General features: G+C 52.4%; 1 protein-coding gene and 1 long non-coding RNA gene across 3 annotated transcripts; one reads left to right on the top strand and one right to left on the bottom strand.

The window, feature by feature from the left end:
• The first annotated feature begins 3870 nt into the window (after positions 1-3870).
• Positions 3871-17488, top strand: LOC123402574 ((6-4)DNA photolyase). 2 transcript variants are annotated; one of them, XM_045096497.1, is made up of 14 exons: positions 3871-4225; positions 4338-4409; positions 4482-4562; positions 4653-4823; positions 4908-4979; positions 5127-5213; positions 5306-5404; positions 5488-5571; positions 5647-5733; positions 6184-6255; positions 16589-16702; positions 16809-16896; positions 16977-17072; positions 17176-17488. In XM_045096497.1, the coding sequence occupies exons 1-14, from the start codon at positions 3893-3895 to the stop codon at positions 17358-17360; spliced, it is 1641 nt and encodes a 546-aa protein (XP_044952432.1). In that variant the 5' UTR covers positions 3871-3892; the 3' UTR covers positions 17361-17488. The 2 variants fall into 2 exon arrangements, with proteins under 2 accessions (XP_044952432.1, XP_044952433.1); XM_045096498.1 differs by lacking the exons at positions 16589-16702; positions 16809-16896; positions 16977-17072; positions 17176-17488 and adding an exon at positions 10005-10090.
• On the bottom strand, positions 8739-10156 carry LOC123402575. Its single transcript, XR_006611306.1, has 2 exons — positions 10064-10156; positions 8739-9742 (listed from the first exon to the last, which is right to left on the bottom strand). It is a non-coding gene; the product is annotated as an uncharacterized LOC123402575 (long non-coding RNA).
• Positions 17489-18148: the final 660 nt, after the last annotated feature.

Raw genomic sequence — 18148 nt, 5'->3', positions numbered from 1 at the left:
CTGCAGGACAAAGAGAGAGAGAACCGTGTTACATGGAAGAGCGGGATAACTAGGGAAAGAGGAGGAGTGCGGCGAGGGAACCTGCAACTAATAATGGATGCATGTTTTGAAAACTGGTGGCAACGGAATGCCGATGCAATACAGATGATGCGATGACGAATGCGACAAACAAAATAATAACACGACGACAACGGAATAAAAGGGGAATCTTTTGCAGCGTCGGTCTCGGGTTGTTACACCCGCGGCACCGGCATGGAGTATGCGTGGACAACGCATGTCCATGGATTGGTGTCGTAGGTCCAGGGCACGGAGGGCTGGTGCTGACGAGGCGCCCCCCAGGCGGTGAACCTCCCCCGGGTTGTTGGTGCTGCTGCTTACAACCACCCCGACGGCGATTACCACGCCGCGCATCGCCCTGCTGCTACTGTTGAGGTGTAGTTGGAGGAGCGGGAGCTGCGGGCGGGAGGGGGTAGAACCTCGGAGGTGGGTGGGGCGGCTACTGTTGCCGTGGCGATGGGGGGGCTGGGTGTGGCACTATGCCACGGGAGGTGATGGCGGCGACAACCTGGTGCTGCACGCGCTTGTTCACTCCTTTCATCCGGCGTTCCTCCAACTTCAAGTATGCCACAAACTTGGGGAAGGAGGGGTCTGGCATTAAGGTGAGGTTGCCGGCAGTGTTGCCAAAGTCCTCGTTGAGGCCGACGGTGAGCGTGCTGAGAAGAAGGTTGTCATCAACCTTGGCGCCGATGTCGCGGAGCTCATCCGACAGTTGCTTGAGGCGGCACCACTCGGGATCATCTCCCATAGCACGCGAGTCGACGGTGCCATTGATGTGATCCACAAGATTCTCCTCGCAGAAGAGAAGCAAGAAGTAGGTTTTCCACGTGTAGTACATGGAGTTGGGGGCATCGGGAATCACGGGGACGCGGTCCTTGATGTTGATGTCGCGGATGGCGGCAGGATCGGGACCGACGAAGGGGTTGGTGTGGGACGAGGCGATGGACATGGTGGCAGCGCGAAGGGAAGATGAGTGTAGCGGCGGCGCGGCATAGGGAAGCGGCATGACGGCAGAGGGCGGCAGCGCAGCAGGAGAGACGGCGCGGCGGTGAAAGGCGACGACGTGACGCGGGGTGTCGTGCGGCGTTAGGAGCGACGGCACGGCAGAGGCGACGCGGTGACAGGGAGATGGCGCGGCTGCAAGGGAGCGGGCGGGCAGCAGCGTGGGGAGGTGAGGGGGTGGCGGCGGCGGTGGCGGCCCGAGGCGGCGGCTAGGGTTGCGGAAGCTAGAGTAGGATCAATATGGTGAATGATACCATGTTAGTTTTGGAGAGAGGGATTTGTGCATCGATAATTCTCATTGATCATGCAACAGTCACATATATAGGTACAAGGGGTGCGACCGGTGTCTTGTTTCCCAAGAAAGAGGTAAATACAGAAAGGAGAAGACACTACAGGTACGACGTACAAACCCGGACCTACATACATACAAACATGTTTAACAATAGGAAAGCGTTACCCTCGAAAAAAGGAAATCCTCTCTCTTTGTACAAGTCGTCCTTTTTGTGGTCTCTCCAAGGACAGTCGTTGGGTTCTCCATGGCCTACAAGGAGACTAGTGATCCATATGGCCTATTGTCCCTCCGCTCGACTCCTCCATGATCGGATCTGCCCCTACCTCGGCCCTGTCGCTGGGCCATTCAGTGCACGTTCTTCGGCAGGGCGACGGGGCGGCAGTGGAGGTCCAGTGTTAGCACAACATCGATGAGTGCCTTAATGACGAACACGAAGACGAGCTCACCTTGTATAACGCGAGTTCAAGACTGCAATTGACGCCGGGAGCGGCTGCCTGCGACGGCGGGGCGAGTTACGCCACCATGATGTGCGTGTGTGAAACAGCATGTAGATAGCCCGACAGGAAGCGAGGGCCCCGCGGTTTGAGAACAAGTGTCGGTAAGTGATTGTGTTAAGTTAGATAACCAAACAAATCGTTATTTTCTTCGATTACGTTTACAGTAACACCGTAACATGAAGGTGTTTGGCTACACAAATGGTAACGGTAATGGTAACGTAATCAGATCACACCGTTTAAGGCGGTGTAATGAGTTTTTTTCAAGTTTGTTTGGTTCACTTCAGGTAAAGGAATCGATTATCGTCCCTGCTGCCGCCGGCCAACATGCTCACATTGAATGACCTGATCTTGCTCGGCTCCAGCCGCCCAGGATGTCCAGCGCCACAACCATCCTCGGAAAAATCAAGCGTCGGCGGCCACTCAGATCAAGCGTCGTCGGCCTTCCTCAAAATCAAGCGACGCCGACGGTCTCCGAAATCAAACGCCGTCGGCCACTCGGATCAAGCGCCGTCGGCCGTCCCCAAAATCAAGTGCCACCGGTGGTCTTTGAAATCAAGCGCCGCCAGCCGCTCGGATCAAGCACCGCCGACCGCCTCCGATCTCAAGGGCAGCTGGCCCTTCCCGGTCACCAGCGCTATCGGCTGCTCCGATCTCACGCCGGCGGCGGAGGGGGCCTCAAAGGGCATCAAGAAGGCATCGATGCATGACTCAGAGGTTATGGAGGAGGCGGCAACACACGAGAAGGAGGGTTGTGCGGGGAGCAGTGGGTTCTGATGGGAGGGGGAGGAGGAGGGCATGAGATCGATACCGGTGGGGGGGGGGTGGGTGGGCGGTATCGATACATAACTTGCCTGGACCTGTTTACGCTGTGACCTGTTTACATTGTGGAGTTACTAAACACATGGGCTGTTTTCCCTTTACGGCGTTAAGAGCATCTCCAACAGCCGCTCTAGATAAGCGTTGCTTGTCCTTTTTAGCGTGCGCGCAAGCGATAATTGGGCTCCAGCGGACGCGCAATAAGCGCGTGCGGCATATAGAGTACAAGGCGTAGTCCGAATCGCCATCGCGCGCTGTGTATTTGGTGCGCCCGCTTCCGAGCGTCGCACACTCGAGCGCTCGTCCCGCACTCTCTCCAACGCGCCACCTTCGCCCTGCCCCGCGTCTCCGCGGGCGAATTGACCCGATGGACGCTCGTGTCGGCACCCCCTCACCCCTTCCTACACCCGCGACCCCTCCGCCGTCGTCGCCGCAAACCCTAGCGGGGGAGCTTTGGCTTCGCCTCCGCCGGTGCTCCTCCAAGCACCGGTATCGCGCGCGGCCTTTTCATGCTGCCACGGATGACCTCGACGAGAGGTGGCGTCGCGCCGGCGCCCGCCCTCTAGAAGCTCCCAAATGCGGCATGGGAGGCATGAGTTTTGTGTTTCTCGTGGGAGGCATGGGAGCACCTCCGGACGACATGGGTGGAATGTCTTCCGGTGTGCCTCACACACCTTCGCATGATGCCGTTGAAGATCTTGCCAACACCGCACACGACAATAAAGTGGAGGAGGAAGAATCGTCTTCGGATGATGAATTGGAGAAAGAAGAAGAGGAAGATGAAGACGAGGATGAGGCTTGATTGTTGATGGACCATTCGATGGTGTGAGCATCATTGGAGGCAACGCTCCCGCCGCGCCAAAACAGACGATCAAAACGCTACAAACGCATTTTTAACGCAAAAATGCTAGATGTGCGTACGTCCTATTTAAGGCTACGTAAACTATTCATCTCTAATAAAATCGGCCCCTGATTTCAACCCGGGTGGGGCTCAACCACTAATCCTGATCCCCTTTGCCTCCTCCATTTTAGCATCCGTGACGAAATCCCAACGGAACCGACGTGGCCGCTATCGCGCCACCCCCGCCTCAACCCCTCGCGGTTCAAACTTCCACCGTCAGATCCCTGATCAATGTTCCATACCCACGCTTCACTCCATAACTTCCTTTTTTTTGCAACTTCACTCCATAACTTCCCGATTAGGAGCGTCGGAGACCCACCACCACTAATGGACGCTGCAACCGCCGCGACGGCGACCGCGGCGGCGGCGGCGTTGGTCTGGTTCCGGAAGGGCCTGCGGGTGCACGACAACCCGGCGCTGGACGCGGCCCGGCGCAGCGCTGCGCGGGTCTACCCGGTGTTCGTGCTCGACCCGCGGTACCTCCGCCCCGACCCGGCCGCGCCCTCCCCGGGCTCCGCGCACGCCGGGGTCGCGCGCGTCCGCTTCCTCCTCGAGAGCCTCCTCGACCTGGACGCCCGCCTCCGCTGCCTCGGGTCCCGCCTCCTCGTCCTGCGCGCCCGCGACGACGTCTCAGACGCCGTCTGCGCAGCCCTCAAGGACGTACGTAACCAAACGCTTTAACTACCTACCACACCCCTTTCTGCTTTCTGGCAATCTCGCAAGCATATAGGAGCCTAATTAGCGATATTCATCTCTTCTTCCGTGGCGGCAGTGGAACATCGGCAAGCTGTGCTTCGAGTCCGACACCGAGCCGTACGCCCTGGCCCGCGACAAGAGAGTCACGGTAAGGGTAGTGATCACTCCCTAATTACCAACTTTTGACCAGAGCATTACCAAATTACTCTGATTGTTCAAGGATTTTGCTGCTGCGTCGGGGATCGAGGTGTTCTCTCCTGTCAGCCACACCCTTTTTGACCCAGCTGAAATCATAGAGAAGGTAGGCAACCCTGTTCTTTTCTTTATAGAATGTTCCGAGTCATGTGCTTATTTATGGGATCCTTTTTTATTTTCATCTGCAAACCTGAAGAATGGGGGCCGGCCACCGTTGACGTACCAATCGTTTGTGGCCACCGCTGGAGAGCCCCCCAAGCCAGTGATGGAGGAATACTCTGTGCTCCCGCCAATCGGTGATACCGGAGGATATGAGTTGTTGCCTGTGCCCAAATTGGAGGAGCTTGGGTATGGTGATCTCAGCCAGGTTAGAGCAGTAGCGAATTGCATCCAATGTATTATGTTTGACCAGATTTCAGTTTCCATTAACTGAATGACTATCCATACGTAGGAGTACATTCCGCCATTCCGTGGCGGCGAGACAGAAGCTCTGAAGAGGATGAGAGAGTCACTCCAGGATAAGGTGCTGCTTCTGAATATTGATCACATTTCTGTTCTATTGCATTTCATATCTCCTGGACTATGAATTTGTGAATGTTTAATTTGGAAATGGAAGTCACCAGTTACTTTTACAGTCACACTTTTAATAATTCCAAATTCCTTTTCCCAGGAGTGGGTTGCCAAGTTTGAGAAACCTAAGGGTGACCCTTCTGCCTTCGTGAAACCCGCAACAACGGTCTTGTCACCTTATCTGAAAGTGAGCTTTGTCATGATCCACTCTTATCAAATTCGTTCACTGCCATTTGCTTTAGGTTACAGGGTTGAAATTGAAATGGTTCGTTATGTCAGTTCGGTTGCCTGTCGGTGAGGTACTTTTACCACTGCATTCAAGATGTCTACAGGAGTGCCAAAACGCATACAAAACCACCTGTTTCGTTGGCTGGCCAGGTGAGTTCACTTGTAACTGTATTGGTTGGTTTATTCTGAAGGGGGAAAAACCCTGAATTGTGGACTTCTGCTTCTTTTGAAAGCTGCTGTGGAGGGATTTCTTCTACACAGTGTCTCTTGGCACTCCTAATTTCGATCATATGGAAGGGAACCCAATATGCAAACAGGTATGCTGATCCGGATCACCTTCTTTTCTATCTACAACCATCTTTTTATCATAATCGGAGTCCCTTTTAGTCCAGATCCCATGGAGAGAAAGCGAGGAGCTATTTGTTGCATGGAGAGATGGCCGGACAGGATATCCATGGATAGATGCCATCATGATTCAGGTTTGCCCTGAAAAACACGCAACAACTTCTGCCTATCTGAGTGCCTTGCTTTCTTGTACCCGATCTCCATGGAGCCTGGTATTTTCAAAAATACCAAATGTATGTTCAGAATTTTTTATTTTTATTTTTAACATAAAAATATAGATGCGTTCTATGTACATATCTGTAACTTCTAACTTGAAAATATGTTAATTCATAATCTACGCAAAAAAAATGTGGGTCCATAAAAGTAAAAGGTAGATCCATTTTAACCTACATATTTGTCTTTTATTGGTGAATATTTATACATACATAGTTCACATCTGTATGTACATGCACAAAAAAAATCCATTAGGTTTTAAAGCAGTGTTCTGAATTTTCGTTATTTTCCCCTTTTCTGTTCTCTTTCTGTTTGCATCACTTATACTACCAGATCATGTGAGTGCTTATGCTCACTTTTTTGGTTGCCAGTTGAGGAAGTGGGGTTGGATGCATCATCTTGCACGCCACTCTGTTGCTTGTTTCCTGACGCGGGGTGATCTGGTATGTATGATCTGCACAGTATCAAGATGTATATTGTTTGTCTGAAAATTTCTTAGTAAGTTAGCATGGTAGTTACTCTGTTCAGCGATTTGTGTATACATTTTGAAGGTAAATTTTCAACCCTGTTACTCTTAGGAAATAACCTGAAGGTAACACCAAATTCCTGGGACGGGAAAATTTGGCTCTTGGGTGTAATTACAGCCAAATTTCATTTTTTTAATAATTTGTAAGAAAGTAAAAAAATCTGAAGCTTTGTGCGAACAATGTAGATTTATTGTTGCACTCGTATAAAATCTTTCGCGAAGAAATGACTTTCATGCTGCTGTGGACGTACAAAAACAAATTTGTCACAATATACGAGGTACTGTAGACACATGGTAGAGGCTAGGGTTCTACCAGGTCTCGGACGTAGGTTGTAGGGGTGGAAGTGCGGGCTGCGAGGTTGGGGACGCCGGCGCCGGCGGTTGGGCGCCGTCGCGGTGTGAGAGAGAGAGAGGGAGGCGGCTAGGGTTTGGGGCTCTCGTCTCCTGAGGGAGACGACAACAGAATATACTGTTTATTGTCTGATTAATATCGAAGGGGTACATGTGTTTATAAAGGAGGACAGCCTCCACTAAACCCTAGATAGCTTGGACTCTAACTTGGACTCTAATATAACTTGGACTTCTAAGATAGGTAAGATAACTTGGGCTAAGCCCGTAATTAACCCTGCCCATTGGGCCTCCTCCGTTGTTACGTTGTACCGGTCATAACAACACAATTGTCAGAAAATATTTGTCATTTTGTCAGAATTTTGTCAGAGAATATTTCGTTACATAATATTTTTGTACGACAGAAACGACATCTCAAGTTTGTTGGAATTTTTATAGAACGTTTTGACTTTTATAAAAATAAAATCAGTTATCAGGTGTAGTTACCACCATATTCTAAAGGGTATTTTCCCAAATTATTGGCTTTACTGTTAAAATTTGTGAAAAGGAAAAGTTAGAGTGGCGACACATCATTGAGGGACGACAACATTCACATCCACTTTAAGAAGCACTAACTAAGACTACAAAAGCTTGCCCGTGAGGTAAATCCAAAAAATAAATTGCGTATTGCCGAAGTACTTGTTTTGGTCTATGTTATGAAGGTGACCCCTAAAACAATAAGACGCTCAACCACCTGACCATATCTGATAAGGACATACCTTTTTGGAAAGAAACATGGAATTAGTAATTTTTTTCGAAGTGATTCTTAGATCTACTTTATTTTTATATGCCATGGGAAGGAAATCACTTCATACAGGAAAGCAATCAAATGATTGATGTGGTTATCATCTCCATACAGAAAGGGTTACAAAGGGGGGAAGGAAGCTGCTACGTCACCCAAGCCATAGTAGCAGATCGTATAAAAGGAAAAAAAATCGAGAAAACGCAGTGAGATACATGCGTTTCTTTGTGTTGAAAAGGTAGAGTTTATGTTACAATCCTCCTAGGAGGGGCATTACTGGTAAACTGAAGCATAAAGGTTTGAATGTACTACAATTATTGTATCCTACCAAACATAACTACAGCACAATATCAATACCACACCAACTAGAATCGGGCACAGAGTTTGTTCAATTAATTTTGTCATTCGTAAACATGTATTTCAGAACAAGCAAGTCAACAGCACACATAAACTTTTTTTTTTCGAGAAAACGCAAAAGGCTCTTTGTGTTTCGTTTCATTGAAAAGATGGTAAGTACAATCCTCCTAAGAGGCTGGTTATACATAAACTTGCATTCTGAGATATTAAAACTTACCAGTAGATCCACGGCGGCTAACACGGGATAACACTTCACCCACAAAGAGCAACACAGAACTTAGCGTATCCTGTTCATTAGTATCTTTGTTAGCAGACAACTCAATAGCTGCTTCTTCCGCTCGAACAAGAAGTTGGCTGACAACACTCTTGAAGAATAACCTTGTTTTATGCTAAGGACTAAAAATTCCAAGTGATAAATATTGTGCAAATAACGGGGAAAATAATAAAGTGAGCAACCTCCACCCTCTCCCTGCCAAAAACACTGTTTAAACCGTGGCCCACTCACACCACAACAGGCCAAAAAGATGTATTCTGAGTAATTTGGGCTGGAAGATATACTGTACAGAAAAAGGATACCACGATGTAAGCGCAGATGAGGCTGCCATTCTTGCTTTATCTGGAACAGATGCAAGTAGTTGTGCAACCCTTGAGATGAAAGTTGTTCTATCTGGGTTGAGAACACCATCATTATGCTTATTGAAAAACATAAACTCTGCAACAATCTGGCCCACCCCCTTATTCTCAAGCAAGCACAGTATTAATAGCCTACAGCGAAAGAAAGAACATAAAATTATTAATAACAAAGCAAAAATAACTAGCGGTAATGCATCAGAGTATGGGCCATGTAGTAGACGCCTACATGGGTATTCAAAGAGATTTTGAGTGGCCTCAGTTTCTACTTTTTAATTATTTTCTTTGCTTAAAATGATAAGAAATACCATAGGAACAATCGTTGAATTGTGCAAATCAATTGCTCCTCATAATGCTATATTGTTTCCATGCCAGATGTTCCACATATGCGTTAATTCCACTAAATCACTAGCTGTCAGCCTTTCACCAACAATCTAGAAAAGGCTAACTAAATATGTTATGAGATTGTATCAACTACTTCCGCCTCTTTCGTTTGTCAATTCTGGACATCAATAGTCTCCAACACACATCTTTGACCATTATTTTTCCAATTATTGCTAGCAAAAGTAACCAATATCAATATAACATGCTTCTGATGAAAAAATCTAACAGAATATTTTCATCTCACAACTCCAAATACTTTATGGTTCCGAAATGACAAGTAGAAGAGAACAGATTGAGTATCAGGTGATCTGCATCTTCTTTATTTTCATTATATTGTACTCCTGTTTCTTCAGCAATCATCGCTGAAGATAGATTATCAGAAAATGTGTCCATGTTGCTTCTGCTACTGCTAGATAAATAGAATACCCAGAAGTACGTGCTAGGATCTGCGCAAAAATCTACGTGCTTAATTGTTTGGCACCACGTGGCTCAAGTACAGCATGCAGTGAAAAAATAACCTATCAGGGGAAAAGGGCATGGTACTGGTTAAGACCTGCATACAAGTGTTGAACTGTCATACAAGATTTGTGTGTGCTAAAATATAAGTTTTGGGGATTGTCAATTGCCTAAGAAATAAGAGGATTAATTGATTCCAGATCAAACAAGTTGAACTGACACAAAGACTCAAGTGTGATGGCATAGCCTAAGTAGAGGGTTGCTTAAGAATAACACCTTTCAATGTTCAAACAAAAAATGTTATGATCCTCCTTAGAGTTTTCATTTTGAGATAAAGCTGGAACAAGAGCCTGAATCACTTCAGTAGGAGGTCCTCTGACAAAAAAGGAATCATAGACTTCCTTCCTCACAGTGTTGTGAATCTGCCGTAGCCACTTCAGAGCAATATCTGGACAACCAAAGCATGAAAGTGGGATTGTAAACAGAAACCATATGCCTGGGATTAGCAAAGTGCAACAAGCCTACTAAATGAGCTAAGTGTACTGAACACTCTAATTGTTCATGGGAGCAAAATATACAGAAACCCGATTCAATAGAAGGACTGCATAAATCCATGAGATTAATGAGTGATGCAACAGAAGAATGATTGTATGGCATTGCCGTTCCCAAATCATCTTAATGGTGTATGTGTAATGAATACTTATGTGCAGATGGTGATCAAATATCCCAGCAATATGAGCGGAGTGAGAAGTTTGGCAAGCGCACTTACTGCCAAGTAATATCTTAGACATGGTAGGAAATGCTGGACCATGATAAAAAGCACGCCGCCAAGACTCCCTTTCATCATGGCTGAGGCTCAGAACACTGATAATCTGAAAACAGAGGAAATAGATGCATCATCCCTGCTCTATCATGGCCAAAAAGGCTAGAACTTCAATTTTATATCTCTCGAATGTGTTCTGTAACGAGTGCATTACAAAGGACTCAGGTCTATAAATAAAGGACTAAGTGTGCGATTTAAAGTGGATTATTATACTTGAATGAAAAGTTATACACACCAAAGACCTGCACGAACCAAAATATATCGTTAACAGATAGAAAGAACAAGGTTGCTAAACATATACGACCAAAAACTAGGTGGTAGAGGCTAGGGTTCTACCAGGTCTCGGACGTAGGTTGTAGGGGTGGAAGTGCGGGCTGCGAGGTTGGGGACACCGGCGCCGGCGGTTGGGCGCCGTCGCGGCGTGAGAGAGAGAGAGGGAGGCGGCTAGGGTTTGGGGCTCTCGTCTCCTGAGGGAGACGACAACACAATATACTGTTTATTGTCTATTGTCTGATTAATATCGAAGGGGTACATGTGTTTATAAAGGAGGATAGCCTCCACTAAACCCTAGATAGCTTGGACTCTAACTTGGACTCTAATATAACTTGGACTCTAATATAACTTGGACTTCTAAGATAGGTAAGATAACTTGGGCTAAGCCCGTAATTAACCCTGCCCATTGGGCCTCCTCCGTTGGTACGTTGTACCGGTCATAACATCTCTCCCCGCCTTCTCAAACAGCTCGTCCTCGAGCTGAACATCTGGAAACTGTTGGCGGAAATCGTCAAGCTTCTCCCAAGTCGCTTCCTCCTCTGGCAGGCCGGTCCATTGTACCAAGACATGCCAGACGCCGCGACGCTGCTGCGCCTGTAGCACCTTCGCCACCTGTGCGGAAGCTGGAAGGAGGCGGCCATCCGAAGTAGGAGGAAGGGCCGGTGTCGCTGCAGGAGGGTCCCCGCGGTAGGCCTTCAGTAAGCCGACATGGAAGACGTCGTGGAGGCGAGAACCAGCTTGCAGCTCCAAGCGGTATGCGAGTGTGCCGACACGCTCCAGCACACGAAAGGGACCGGCGTAGCGAGGTCCCAATTTGCGCTTGGAGCGCGGGTCCAGAGACTGCGTGGTCCTGTGGAGGAGGCGCAGCCACACCCAATCGCCCACCGCGAACTCCGCCTCGCGATGATGAGCATCGTAGTACTTCCGAGCCAGCTGCTGTGCTTGGAGAAGACGCTGGCGTGCCTCAGCCAGAATGTCGTCGCGGGTGCGGAGTAAGTCGCCCGCCGTCTCGGACCGAGCCGTCCCAGGCTCGTAAGGGAGCATCGCCGGAGGTGGGCGCCCGTAGACCACCTCGAAAGGCGTGGTGCGCAGGGCGGAGTGATAGGAGGTGTTGTAGCAGTACTCCGCCCATGCCAACCAGTCCATCCAAGCTCGTGGACGATCACCAGTAACACATCGCAGGTACATGGCGATCACCTTGTTGACCACCTCGGATTGGCCGTCTGTCTGAGGGTGGAACGCCGTGCTCATGCGGAGCTTCACGCCCGCCAGTCGAAAGAGATCCCGCCAGACATGTCCCGTGAACACGGGATCACGATCGCTGACGATAGACGACGGAAAACCGTGGAGGCGGACGATGCCGTCGAAGAAGGCCCGCGCCACGGAGGCGGCTGTATATGGATGACCCAGGGCGATGAAGTGCGCGTACTTGGAGAAGCGGTCAACCACCGTGATGATGACGGACTTGCCGCCCACCTTGGGAAGGCCCTCGATGAAGTTCATGGAAATATCCGCCCACACCTGGGAGGGTACGTCCAGCGGCTGCAGTAGACCCGCGGGTCGTAGTGTCTCCGTCTTGTTCCGCTGGCACGTCACGCACGACCGCACCCAGTCGCGGACCATCGCGCCATCACCGGGGATGTAAAAATCAGCACGGAGACGATGGAGAGTCTTCTGCACGCCCTCGTGCCCTGCAGAGTGCGCCAAGGTCAGGACCTGGTGGCGCAGGTCGCCATGGTCGGGCACGAAGATGCGGCGGCCATGTAGGAGTAGCCCCTTGTCCAAGCGCCAGGGCGCGTCCAGCTCGCCGGCGTCAAGGCGCTGGCGCAGGCCCTGGGCGTCCACGGTCGTTGACGTTGCCCGGCGAATGTCGTTGATGAAGGCGAAAGATGGCCTGGAGCGAATGCACATGATAGTGCCAGCCATGGCGATGTCGTCCGCGACATCCTCAGTGTCTCGGCGGGACAAGGCGTCGGCGACCGTGTTGAGACGGCCGGGGCGGTACTCAACGGTGAAGTCGAAGCCAAAGAGCTTGCTGATCCACTGGTGTTGCGGAACTGTGGAGAGGCGCTGGTCCAGCAAGAACTTGAGGCTGTAGTGGTCCGTGCGCACATGGAATGACCGGCCCCAAAGATAAGGCCGCCAGTGGCGCACCGCCTGAACCAGCCCAATAAGCTCGCGCTCGTAGGCCGCGAGCTTGTGATGGCGAGCGGCGAAGGGGCGGCTGAAGAAGGCGAGCGGTCCCTCGCCCTGGTGAAGGACGGCGCCGAAGCCGATGCCAGAGGCGTCGCAGTCCATGATGAACGGCATATCGAAGTCCGGCATCTGGAGGACGAGTCTCGTCGTGAGCGCCCGCTGGAGAGCCTCGAATGCCGTAGTCGCCTCCTCGTCCCAGGAGAAGGCGTCGCGTCGAAGGAGACACGTCAGTGGCGCGGCGATGAGGCCGAAGTCCCGGATGTACTTCCGGTAGTAGCCAGCGAGGCCCAAGAAGCCGCGGAGCGCCCGCGGTGACCGCGGGATCGGCCACGCGGCGACGGCGGCGACCTTGTCCGCGTCCATCGCTACCCCGTCCGCCGAGATGACGTGCCCCAGGTATGCGACGGAGGTCGTGCCGAACGAGCACTTCGAGCGCTTGAGGTGAAGACGATGCGCTCGAAGCTCGTTGAAGATGATGGCCACATGTTGTAGATGCTCCGCCCAAGATGCACTGTAGATGAGAATGTCATCAAAGAAAACAAGCACAAAGCGGCGCAAGTATGGGCTGAGCACGTCGTTCATCAGGGCCTGGAAGGTCGCCAGCGCGTTGGAGAGGCCGAACGGCATCACCAGGAACTCGAAGTGGCCATGGTGAGTGCGGAACGCCGTCTTCTCGATGTCGTCAGGGTGCATGCGCACCTGATGGTAGCCCGAGCGAAGGTCGAGCTTGGTGAAGAAGCGCGCTCCGTGTAGCTCGTCCAAGAGCTCATCCACGACGGGGATGGGGAACTTGTCCTTGGACGTCAGGCGTTGAGGGCGCGGTAGTCGATGCAGAAGCGCCATGTGCCGTCGGACTTGCGCACAAGGAGCACCGGGGCGGAGAACGGCGATGTCGAAATCCGGATGATGCCCTGCGCGAGCATGACCGCCACCTGACGCTCGAGCTCGTCTTTCTGCAGCTAAGGGTACCGGTACGGACGCACGGCTACAGGTGCCGTGTCCGGCAGCAGGTGGATGCGGTGGTCACAGGGCCGCACGGGAGGGAGGCCCTGTGGCTCGTCGAAGATGTCGCTGTGCTGCTGCAGGAGGTCGGCCAGGAGGGGATGCGCCTCGTCCAGTGCGGACGCCATCAACTGGAGCTGTGGAGTCACGGCGCCGGAGCCGCCGATGCCTGTCCACTGAACGCGACGGCCGCCCTCGCGCCAGAAGATGAGGGACAGCACATCGAGGTCCCAAAGGATGGGGCCGAGAGTGGACAGGAAGTCGATGCCGAGGATGAAGTCGTAGCAGCCCAAGTCGATGTCGACGCAGTCGATGGAGAACGGCTCGTCGCCGATGAGGACGGGAACCTGCCGCGCCACCCCCTGGCAAGCAAGGCGGTCCCCGTTGGCGACGGTGACGCTGAACTTCTCCGAGCCCGCCGGTTGGAGTGCGAGGCGGCGCATGGCGTCCCCGGACAGGAAGTTGTGCGTCGAACCCGTGTCCACGAGCGCGGTCAGACGCTTCCCGTTGATCGTCACCGGAAGCAGCATCGTCTTTGCCGTCTTGATGCCAGCCATGGCATGAAGGGAGACGACGAAGGCGGTCGCGTCGACCGGCCCGTAGGTCGTGACGCCGGCCTCGGAGAGTGTGGTGGCGTCGAGCTCCGCGGTGAGGGCCTCCACCTCCGCGTCGTCGACGGTCTCCAAGTAGAACAGGCGGGCGCACGTATGACCCGGCGCATACGGCTCGCCGCAGTTGAAGCACAGGCCCTTGCGGCGCCGCTCGAGCTGCTCGGCCGACGTCAAGCGCCGGAAGGTGCGTGTCGGCGCGGGGGCAGCCGCCGTAGCGGCCGGCAGGGCGGGGCGTGTCGGGGTGGCGGCCGCCGGGGCGGGTCGGGTCGGGGAACGCGTGCCGCGGCCCGGGAACGCCTGCTGCAGGGCGTTGGCGCGCTGCTCGTACGCGCGTGCGTAATACATGGCCGTCTGCAGGTCCTGGGGGTCGCGCATCTCGACGTCGATGCGGATGTGGTCGGGAAGGCCGCCGACGAAGAGCTCGGCGCGTTGGTGAGCCGTGACGTCAGGCGCATGGCAGGCCAACGTCTGGAAGCGGTCGGCGAAGTCCTGCACCGAGGTGGTGAAGGGAAGGCGACCGAGCTCGGCCAAGCGGCTCCCACGTATGGGGGGGCCGAACCGGAGGAGACACAGGTCGCGAAAGCGCTCCCATGAAGGCATCCCGCCCTCGTCCTGCTCGAGGGCGTAGTACCAAGTCTGGGCGGCGCCACGGAGGTGGTAGGAGGCGATCCACGTGCGGTCGGGCGCCATGGTCCGCTGCCCCCTGAAAAACTGGTCGCACTGATTGAGCCAGTTCAGGGGGTCGACGGTGCCGTCGTAGGTGGCGAGGCCGCGGGGTGGCTGCTGCACGTGTGGCGAGGCCGCGTAGGTGCCCTCGTGACAGCCCAACGCGGCGGAAGGAGAGTGTTGCGGCACCACGGAGCTCCCGGCGTACGGATCAGTGTACCCGCCGAACCCCCCGAAGGTGGGGGCGGGTGGCTGCAACACCATCGGCTGTAGTGGCGCCGTCGTGTAGGTCGGCGTGTCCATCCACGTCGGTAGCGGGGACGGCGACGGCGGCCACCGGACCTGGGTGATCGGCAGGCCCTGGGGCACGACAGTCGCCGGGGGCGGTGGCGCGAAGGGCGCCGCCGGCGGAGGCGGTGGTGGCGGGGTTGCGTACGGAGCCTGGAGGAGAGTCCGGAGGTTCGAGACCGCCAGGTTGAGGTCGCGGATCGCCGAGGACATCTCCGCCGGGGAGAGGACGGGGGCGGGTTCGGCCGCCAGGGCCGCGGGACCGGAGGCGGCCGGACCTGAGGTGGCCGGCGGCGGTGAGTGGTGCGGCGGCGGCGGCTGCTGTGAGGTGGCGGGGAAGGCGGTGGTGGCGGCGGCGGTGGTGGTGGGAAGGTCCGACAAACTCATCGAACCCAAGCTACCTGATACCAAATTGGTAGAGGCTAGGGTTCTACCAGGTCTCGGACGTAGGTTGTAGGGGTGGAAGTGCGGGCTGCGAGGTTGGGGACGCCGGCGCCGGCGGTTGGGCGCCGTCGCGGCGTGAGAGAGAGAGAGAGGGAGGCGGCTAGGGTTTGGGGCTCTCGTCTCCTGAGGGAGACGACAACACAATATACTGTTTATTGTCTGATTAATATCGAAGGGGTACATGTGTTTATAAAGGAGGACAACCTCCACTAAACCCTAGATAGCTTGGACTCTAACTTGGACTCTAATATAACTTGGACTTCTAAGATAGGTAAGATAACTTGGGCTAAGCCCGTAATTAACCCTGCCCATTGGGCCTCCTTCGTTGGTACGTTGTACCGGTCATAACAACACAATTGTCAGAAAATATTTGTCATTTTGTCAGAATTTTGTCAGAGAATATTTTGTTACATAATATTTTTGTACGACAGAAACGACATCTCAAGTTTGTTGGAATTTTTATAGAACGTTTTGACTTTTATAAAAATAAAATCAGTTATCAGGTGTAGTTACCACCATATTCTAAAGGGTATTTTCCCAAATTATTGGCTTTACTGTTAAAATTTGTGAAAAGGAAAAGTTAGAGTGGCGACACATCATTGAGGGACGACAACATTCACATCCACTTTAAGAAGCACTAACTAAGACTACAAAAGCTTGCCCGTGAGGTAAATCCAAAAAATAAATTGCGTATTGCCGAAGTACTTGTTTTGGTCTATGTTATGAAGGTGACCCCTAAAACAATAAGACGCTCAACCACCTAACCATATCTGATAAGGACATACCTTTTTGGAAAGAAACATGGAATTAGTAATTTTTTTCGAAGTGATTCTTAGATCTACTTTATTTTTATATGCCATGGGAAGGAAATCACTTCATACAGGAAAAAAAAGTTTAGTTCACCTCTGATTCCATTTTCTGGAAGAAAAAAAAAACCCAATTCAAAGCTTAGTTGTTTTGCTCAATTTGTCAACTTGTCTTTGACATGAAGTATATCCACTGGGAGCAAGGCCGTGACGTCTTCGAAAGGCTACTGATAGATTCTGACTGGGCGATTAACAATGGCAATTGGCTATGGCTCTCCTGCTCATCATTCTTCTACCAGGTCAGCAATCAAACAGTCCCTTGAGGCACTAGTTGTATGTTGTAACTGGATTTTGTTCAGCCTAATAGCTTTTTAAACATTTGATTCGACACACTTGTCTACACAGTATCATAGAATCTACTCCCCAATATCATTCGGAAAGAAGTACGATCCCAATGGAGATTATATCAGACATTTCATCCCAGTGCTGAAAGGTAGTTAACTGCCCAGCAACATCTCGTCTGTGACTATAGAACTCCCCTGATTGATCCTCCATCTTTTTATTATTTTGTAGACATGCCCAAGGAGTACATCTACGAGCCTTGGACTGCACCCCTGAGCGTGCAGGAAAAAGCCAGGTGCATCGTCGGCAAAGACTACCCAAAACCAGGTGAAAAGAAAGAAGTGCTCGATCTTCTTTTCTCAGGTGCAGAAAGCACTTGAAATGCAATATCTGGACCTTGAGTAAGTATCTTCCCTTTTTGCACTTTCAGTGGTTGACCATGAGGCTGCAAGTAAAGGATGCAGGAGGAGGATGGGGGAAGCTTATGCGTCTAATCGCCTAGGCGGTAGCACTGTCAAAGGAAATTCCTCGAATTCATCGCGAAGGAAGTTGTGTCATGGGGGCCAAGATGTCCCCGATTCATCCAAGTCCAAGCAACCGAGGAAGAGGAGCTGAACCCAGAGTAGAAAAGTCTTAACAAGAAGTATCTGACCCTTTTTAGGGAACTGTAGTATCTGACTCTCTTAACTTAATGGTTCTTATCAACTCTTCAATCGTGAGTCTAGCGCTTGATGACTTATTAATGATCCATCTAATAGTACGCGGTGAAGTGATCTGGGATCGGCTCCTCACCCCTCTTCACCCCTCCGTCGCCTACCGCACGAGCGACCGAGGGGACACAACCCCCCGCCGTCGGACCCCCTCCTACCCGCTCTCCCCTTCGTCACCGTCGATGGTAGGCGTCGGGCTAAGCCCGTGCGTGCGACGGCGGCCAGAGGCATCACCCTCTCACTCAGGGATCGGGATGCGCGAGATCCCAGATCTCGAGGATGAGGCCCCGATCGATGACGGCGACGCTAATCTGGCCATGGCGGCGTGGCGGTCGACCGGTGAGCCAGTGGAAGCAGACTGGTTCTGCTCTGTCCGATCTGGGGCGGAGGGTCCTGGATCAGGGGCGACAACCCCTTGGTTGGCCTCCTCGTCCGGCGTGACAGGGCAGATGGGCTGCCGGGGATTGGATCGGGTGGTCGGTGATCCTTCGGTGGGTTGGTGCGGCGGCGGCAGATCTGGAGGTTCCCCTCTCTCATGCTGCCTCTCTCATCGTCCTGGTGGTTTACGGCTGCAGACTCCGGCGAGGGTGAGCCCTGGTGGTGTATCTTGGGTCCGGGGGAAACCTTGGCCGGTTTGGCCGGCCCGACGGCGGTGTCGCCCATGGGTGTTGCTTTCCTTCATGAAGGCGCAGC

Source organism: Hordeum vulgare, chromosome 6H (genome assembly GCF_904849725.1).
Source record: "Hordeum vulgare subsp. vulgare chromosome 6H, MorexV3_pseudomolecules_assembly, whole genome shotgun sequence".
Lineage (NCBI taxonomy): Eukaryota > Viridiplantae > Streptophyta > Magnoliopsida > Poales > Poaceae > Hordeum > Hordeum vulgare.
Note: the sequence above shows the minus strand (reverse complement) of the source record. Positions and strands in the feature narration are given on the sequence as shown.